Here is an 8,313-nt window from a genome sequence, read left to right on the forward strand (position 1 = left end):
TTTTTTTTTTTTTTTTTTACTACGAAACAAATAATATTCATATTGGTAATATTTTTTGGTTTGTGTAACGATATTTTCACGTTTTTTTGTTTAACATTTGGTTGCCACCACACTGAGAGTCCACTACCCGTTATTTATTTTCTATAAGTTATTCATTTGTGAATTTTTAAAAGCTATTTGTGTTTTGTATTACATATTCAAGATCTTTTTACTGCCGAGCACTTGTTTAATTCTTCTTATTTTAAAATGTACTCATGTGTAACGAGATCGAAATTCTGGTAAACTTAACAACATTGGTGACATTATTTTGTAGTCATCAAAACCTGTTTACGAAACTTATTCTAACTATCATGTTCTGTATTTAGTCTGCAAGACAAATTTCTCCGTTAACTTGGAATCTAGCAATTATCCTTTACCGACAATTCCCCCAGGAAGAAAGGTAAACGTCATATTCCTGATCAGCTTGCCCCACAAAGTCACTGAAGCAAGAAAACTCAACATGCTCGAAACCAGGGAAAAACTGTCATGATAATAACAATTCCGGTAATTGTAGCACTGGTTCAAAGAAGAAAAAAAATGGCACAGTCTCTCCGAAAAAAAAGAATGTTTATGATTTTCCAGAAATACAATTTTTTGCCAATTTGTCTTATTATTAGTGCTAGTTCTATTAGCGCCAATAATACCAAAATCATCTTTTCCTAATTTGCATCACTACTGGTGCCCCGATTTAACTCGACATCCAAACCAATAGTTTAATTTCTGCTGCACTAACACCCATCTCTAATTTTTGTTGCTGTTTGTTGTCACGTGCCTGAAGTTGTCTGCTAATTAATCAACAGCTCTCAAGAAATACAAACTACAAATTGAGATTTTGCTTTATTTTCAAGAAGCTATATTCATTTCCATTCAATGATACTTTATCTAACTGCTTCACTATTCTTATCAATACAAACATTTGACTCAGTTGGACTTTCTAATTCTTGTAAAAAACCTTTCTGTTCCCTACTCCCTAAAATTAGACGGTCTTATGTCATTTTTCGTCATTAATCCTTACTGTAAACTCGTGTTAACGCTGTATCCTTCTCCCAACTGTTCCATTGTGTCTTTTATTACTTTCTATCGATATTTACTTTCCCAGAGCCGTGAGTTTTCAATTCTTCCTCTACTTTGAGTTTCCATCTTGTTTTCTTATCCGTTTGCCTTTTTAACCTCTTATTCACTCCATTTCTTCGATGTTTAAAGACAGATGTAGTATACTACTACTACCAGTTTATCAATGAAGAAAAGTTCGTTCTATAAATTTTATCAAAGACCAGCTTCTCAGAAACAGAAATCGATTAATTAACGTTTAATTTACTCACGAAGCCTGCAGATATAAAAATACTGCAATTGCTTTTCTCACTGTAATTTGTTCCTTTTCTACACTATGGAAAAACTATACATAGGAAGATAATATAACGTTAAAAAACATTGAATTTAGGTTGTTTTCGAATATTCTCGCAAAGCTACCCAAGAGTTTCCTGCTGTTGCCGTCCATAATTTTGATTTGATAGACTAAAGGGAATGTCGCTAGTCAACAGCACCCATCAGAAGTTCTTGGATTAATCTTGTCGAAATGAATAGGTGATTAACTACCAACGTTATCCATTGCATGGGATTTTTTTTATGCGATGAGAGGACGCGAACATTGGATTTGCAAATTTATAGTGTGGCACACTAATCACTTGTTTCGCTGAATTAGTTCATTGTAAGAGTACAAATGTTTTTAATGTAAATTTTGGTGAACTGGGCATTTACTGAACATCTTTTGCTCCTAATAGGAAAAAAAAAAGACTTATTTTATGTAGGAGGCGTCTTCAACACTTTTCTTAATTATAGTATGCTAGTTAGTGTTATAGAACCAAATGTAAATTTATTTGTATCAAATAACTTTTATTTTCCAACGCTATTTTATCACACTTTACTACTTCTAAGAACTTGACATTGAAAGTTGGTTAAAACGGTTTAACAGAACTACCACGTAACAATCCTCATTACTTCTCGTTAGGCCTACTATAACATATATAAAACCAGTAACAATAGCGGCATTTATAAAGAAGAGTCCTCAGGCCTAAGGTAAGTAACGCTAATTGACGGTAATGTAACAAGGTCTAGTTTGGAGCTGCGAACATGCTGTTCTAAGGTAAATTACCAACTAGTCATGCTGTGCCTCATTCAGATTCATTACAGTATGTTTAACGAAGGAAGATGGAAGGGTTTAAACAGCATCATATTTTGAATCTGTCACGAGACTTACCTTACCCTTCGCGTATCATGACCCATATATCAACAGCTTCTTTCTCACGGTCTGCCTGCTCCTAAAACCCTTCATACGTGTTCACGGTTAAAGGGTGAAAAATCCGATTCACAACGCACAAAATAATATAATCCCCACTGATACAGATAATATGAGATCATGTAACATATAATTCATCTTGAATAAGCCCAAGAAAAATAAAATCTTGGAAATTTTCACAACTAAACAGAACGATGTGCCGCCCCTAAAACATTTGTAGTTATAAGAACTTTAGAAAATCGGCACGTCCAAACACAAGACTCTTGGTATGATTCAAGAATCTTACCAGCTTTCATCTTTAATAACCAATGACGTGAAACTGAGACTTACGACATCCGCTGCGCAAGCTGACTCACGAATCTGAACCGCACCCAATCTTTGTTTCTTTATTTCTTCAAAAACGTTTGGAATCTCATAAAACCATACTGCATCAATTATTTCTCGTAAATCTCCAATTACATCATAAAACTGACCACGCGGGAGTAGCTTGATACTGCCCAAAATATTTTACTAGATGCTACCAAAATTTGGAATGTTACTACTTTCATTTAATGACTTTTCTTGAGCCTTAAACTTTCATATCCTTGAAAATATAGGCTCATTAAACAACAACATTGGTGACTAAAATATCACTGTTCCAAAATATAGGCAATTACTCCACTCAGTTCATTTTTAGTCAAGTGATACATCTGGTGATCCGTCATATAATAAATGCAAGTTACTGTCATCCAACCTGCTCATAAGTTAATGTGTGGTAGAGACGGTTTGACATCTTAACAGTTCATGACATTTCACTTCAATATATAGATTATGGTCACTACGAACTACGAGAGCAGGCTCACGCCATGTTCCATGCTTGGAATCAGTATTGGTAAGGTCCGAGGTGTTCTCGACCACTCCTCTTAAATATCTTTTTCAAGGGAATCTTAGTGTCTAACATCACTTGACCGCATGTGACTCTCCTCCTCAAAAGCATTCCACTCCTGCTCGGTTTAATCTGGTGAGCATTAAAACCATTATGTTTCGTCAATTCCTTTTTCTTCAAGAAATGTGAGGATAAGTTTTAAATGGTATAAGCGAGTATTAACATTAATAACGTTAAAGTTAGGCCAATTGCTCCAGTTTATACCTTTATCTAGCTTCAGAGTGAATTGAAACGCAATTGCACAATAAATTATACATAATTCCACGTTGTTGGTCCAATGGAAAGTGGTCTTGGCAACATTGCATGTCATCTTTTTTGTAATTTGCTGAGCCAAAAATTCTTCTCATTGGTATCTGACATATAGGCTGACCTTGTGAAATATATTTAGTCTTTGAACAGGTATCCTACGACCAGCCCGGACAAACAGTTAGCGCCCATCTTCTTGTGCATTGGATGACGGTTTGCTTTGTCTAGGTGTACGAATAATTCTACGGTTTGAGTGGAAGTGGTTCAACATTTCGCTAATGACACTTTAATAAGACACTCATAACAAATTTGGTTGTCCATGTGAATGAAACATCCAAACGTCTTCTTTGAGATGTAGCGATGGTTCTCAAATAGCTTGGAGTGCTTAAAACGAACAAATGAGCCAAGATTTCGTTAGACTTCTATATAAAGGTACTGAATGACCAGTCATTTGCATGTCAAATCATATGACTGATCATTAGATCCCTTAACTGAAAAGCTGTGAACTGAGAGGTAGATGGGTTTTGCATTGTCGTAACTATAATATTACAAATTCTAATTATTTTAATAGCTTAGTTGTTTTGTGCAGTTAAAATGTATCTGGCTCTTGGAATAATTGTTTTGAATCACCATAAACTTTCGTAACTAAAACCATTTTTCCTATACTGAATAACCACAAATTAGCAACAAAAACAAGTACATGCAGTATGATTTATACAGCTATTCTAAATCTTAATGAATTTCCTGGTTCGCATCACGCTTAAACAGATTATCTATATTTACCTTGGACAATATATACAGACCCCGTTCAGAACGCAGGATCCCCATTGGGCTACTTTAAGAAACAGTTCAATGGTTATTGATAGACACACATATAGAATGAAAGACCTGTATACAAATGGTCACAATTTTGGTTACTTCCAAATAATAACTGCATATTATACATTTTCGTATTACATTGTCAAAGGTGTGAATATGAAACATTATTTTGTTTAAATGTATAATAATAAATAAAATCACCACTTTTTAAAAAATTAGATCATTACTAAACTAAACTCGTTCAATGATATATTAGATATACGATACGGATTATTTGTTCTTGAATGTGAAACGGAATTAAGCATGTCAAAAAAGTAAGTTTCATAACCGAATATACACACACTTTAAACGTCGTAACTCGTGTACATGAAAAGAATGAAATATGACAGTCTAAAGAACGTCCCTGTAGAAGTTATGCTTTGAGCATTATTAACAAACATGGCAGTTAAATACTGTAACAAAATGAGTCAGTCAATAGCATACATGATTAATCCCCAACAGGAAACGAATGTTTTCATATAAATATCCGGTATTGATTTGGATATTTTTTAGTCTTCCGAATTTTTTTTATTAGAAAGTATTTTATAAAGTGTTCAAACCTATGCAATGACGGGTTCATAACAGCGTCAAGCAACCAAAGGTGTTTGCATGAACTGAGGAAATCAATGGAAAAGACAAATACACAAATAAAGTGTTCTATGGACCTTACAATCATCACTTAAATTACATAAAACGTACTCAACAAAATTACTGCACATATGTCACTAGCTCATTAGGAAATATTTCAAGAGTGTACAATTCGGCAAAGCTTGTTTGTTTGTTTGTTTTAAATTTCGTGCAAAGCTACACGAGAGCTATCTGCGCTAGCCGTCCCTAATTTAGCAGTGAAATACTAGAGGTAAGGCAGCTAGTCATCACCACTCACCGCCAACTCTTGGGCTACTCTTTTTATCAAGAAAAAAATGGGATTCACCGTAAGATTTTAACAGCCCCCACGGCTGGAAGGGCGAGGATATTTGATGGGACGACGGGGATTCGAACCAAGGACCCTCAGATTGCGAGTCAAGCACCCTAGCCAACTGGCCAATTCGTCAAAGAAAGAGTTCCCCCTGTTGTTAACTGGATGCCTTTTTAATAGTAGAATCTATTCTGCTTTCAGCACTCATAAGTTTAGATTTCACAGTTCCCACGAAAAGGAAAGTCCTGAATCAACAGATCCTGTTTATATGTTTTAATGAAAAAATAATAATATATATATTTGTTAAGCCTCTCTTTACATATAAAACTTTTAAATCAAGAATCACTTCAATGGCTTTTTATGCAAAATTACCAGCATTTGAATATTCTTCTAAAAGTAACCTATATCTTCATGACCATATGCTAAACTAAGCTATAATATTTTATATTTTTTGATTAAATAGTTTAACGCACAAGCATATGGCATTTCAGGCAAGTGTTTTGCGATATTACAGTAAGCAACCATCAACGGGAGCAGTTAACTATCTTCAGTAATAGATGAATTGCTAATAAAATCATACTGCAAAAATATACTTGTTACAACTGATAAAAATGTAATAATAATAACATATATCTTAACACGAAAACGTACACGTACAAATGTGTAAACGAAATGTATAACAGTAGTTACCACAATATATTTCGTGTGCAAAAATTTCAAGCAGCATTTTTGTGCGATCTGAAGAATTTAATAAATACAAAAAATGTAGCTTATTTCATTTGCGATTATTTCCATTTTTAAAAGATTTAATACAAGGGGGTGGGGGTGGGGAAAAGTCCCATTTATCACAAAATGGGCAGTTATCTGCATTTTAAAATAAATAGGTTTTCCTGTATGTATAACTGAGTTTACATATTACGAAATATAAATTATGAATTATTCTAACATTAACTTAAAATATAACAACCAATATCTAACAGAAGATCGATAATTTTAAAGATATCGGTAATAGATGATCTGTTACTATCCTTTTCTTATCTAAAAATAAAATGTTAAGGGAATTCGCCTGAAAACAAAACAGGAAGACTTACCTAGATTGTTCCTCATTTGTCTGGCTTAGGTTGTTAAAAACAAGTTTAATTAATTTATAAAGAAAATTTAACCCGTATAAGACTGTACGAGATCCCACAAGAACTTATGGGTGGTCTTTTGTCTAAATTTAGTTTCGTTTGATTAAAATGAATAAGTTTTAATAACAATGGTAGACTAGTGACCATGAGGGGATTTTGTTAGCAGCTTGGTTGCATGGAATAGGTCCACAACTGATTCGACAATTCTAAGGTATATGTAAGACTTTTTATGTAAATTTTATGTCTCGTAGACACGCATAATACGAATGGAATACAGTTATTTTAACACATACCGACAATTAACTTTTTTTTTTATAGCCTTCGCGATTAAAAATATTTAAGTTGATAAAATTGAAATAGTACATAAAAACTTTGAGATTTAACATCTCTTTTGAATAAGTTATATATATTAGACGCTATTAAGTTGGTTTAACAAGTTTGGCAACTTCTCTCATTGCATCAAACGCAAGATAGAAAATTATCTTATTCATACATCGTGTAATAACTTCGTTCAAAATCTTACCGAGCTAACGTTAGTCTATCAGCATAAGCAGCAGCAGATTCGAGGACTGCTGCGGCGGAAGGACTCAAACTCGGTCTCGGCGGGGCCGGAGAAACCTTGGCGGTTAGTGGGCGCGTTTCTGCACCGCGGGCTGCCATGAATGGTTGTCGGCGCACTATCGAAGAACTAGGCAACACTGACAAGACCGAGTCCGATACAGCTCTCCTTACTCGTGGAATCCTTGCAGTCTGCTAGGGTTAATCATAACCAGAGGCGGTCTGCGTCATGGAGGGCAGAGCTGACAGGCTGGTTGGCCGCCAGCTATTTAAGCTCTATTTTTTTTTCTTCCCTCTTTGTTGACGACGGCAAGCACCAGCGGCGGTCCTGCAGAAAACCAAGGCCGAGCCCTCTTGAAGTCGGCAGTTGGTTAAGACAGCCTAGGGCTACTGGACCGGGATCGATGGGTGCGCGGCAAGCGGTCCTGCGAGCCCACAGCCGCACGCACTCAATATCGCACCTGGATCACCGCGTGCTCATAAAAGGTATTCGCCTAAATCTTCTCTTGATACCCCTTTTATAAATTGGCTTTTATTTTAATATTCACAACTACAAGTGTACCCATATCAATTTCTGATCCCATCGACTTTTACTCTTTTACATCCTATCCACCACAACAGCCGACGCTACCGATTTATTCCAGTCAACACATGCGTATTTCCCTAAAATTGCGTATTTGTAAATTCATGCACAACGCCTACATAGGATTTTTTTTTTTACATCCTAACAAACTATATTGATGCGCTTGAGGTTAAATACTAGCTAAATTAAGCCCAGTTTCTCTGTTAAGGCAGAGGGCGCCCAAGGCAAGGCGGTACTCGCTCTATCCGCTCCTGGTGACACTACAGACGAGACAAACGTACATACACATGCACATTCGATTCAAGAGCCTTGAGGGCGCTAAGCACAGAGGATTGTGAATTCACACAAAGCTACGACCTCCAGCAAAATTTTTCCTTTCAAAATTTCTTTTTCCCAGTTGCATCTCATTACCAGAGAAGCTGATGAAATGAAAACAGCTGCATACCCTTAGGCCTTAAACTGTCGATATAACACACTGCAGCTCGTAGGAAAATTCGAGAAAAACCTAACCACTAGTATAAATTTCACAGGAAAATATAAGTTTATGAAATTGTTTACTTAGTACCTTTTTTTTTTGCAAATTTATCGATCCAAGAAATTGAGATAAGAGTAATTTTTTTACGAAAATTTTTTCTTAAACTTCTTTTGTGCATTCATTCTTGTCTTTTAAAATCTAATGTAATAAAAAGAAAATGTTGTCCAATTTAACTGGTTTTTATGTGCAAACAGAAGTATGGCATTTCAACAGATGGTTGATTC

The 8,313-nt window shown here is 35.2% G+C and overlaps 1 protein-coding gene across 1 annotated transcript in view; it reads right to left on the reverse strand.

The window, feature by feature from the left end:
- Nucleotides 1-7,192, reverse strand: part of LOC106478125 (BTB/POZ domain-containing protein kctd15-like) — a 41,950-nt gene extending 34,758 nt beyond the window's left edge. The window contains exon 1 of the mRNA XM_013938637.2: nucleotides 6,937-7,192. Within this exon, the coding sequence (XP_013794091.2) occupies nucleotides 6,937-7,073 (137 nt within the window). The 5' untranslated portion in view covers nucleotides 7,074-7,192. The remainder of the gene's footprint in view (nucleotides 1-6,936) is intronic.
- Nucleotides 7,193-8,313: the final 1,121 nt, after the last annotated feature.

The sequence above is a fragment of the Limulus polyphemus genome, unplaced genomic scaffold (genome assembly GCF_000517525.1).
Source record: "Limulus polyphemus unplaced genomic scaffold, Limulus_polyphemus-2.1.2 Scaffold182, whole genome shotgun sequence".
NCBI classification, from domain to species: Eukaryota; Metazoa; Arthropoda; class Merostomata; order Xiphosura; family Limulidae; genus Limulus; species Limulus polyphemus.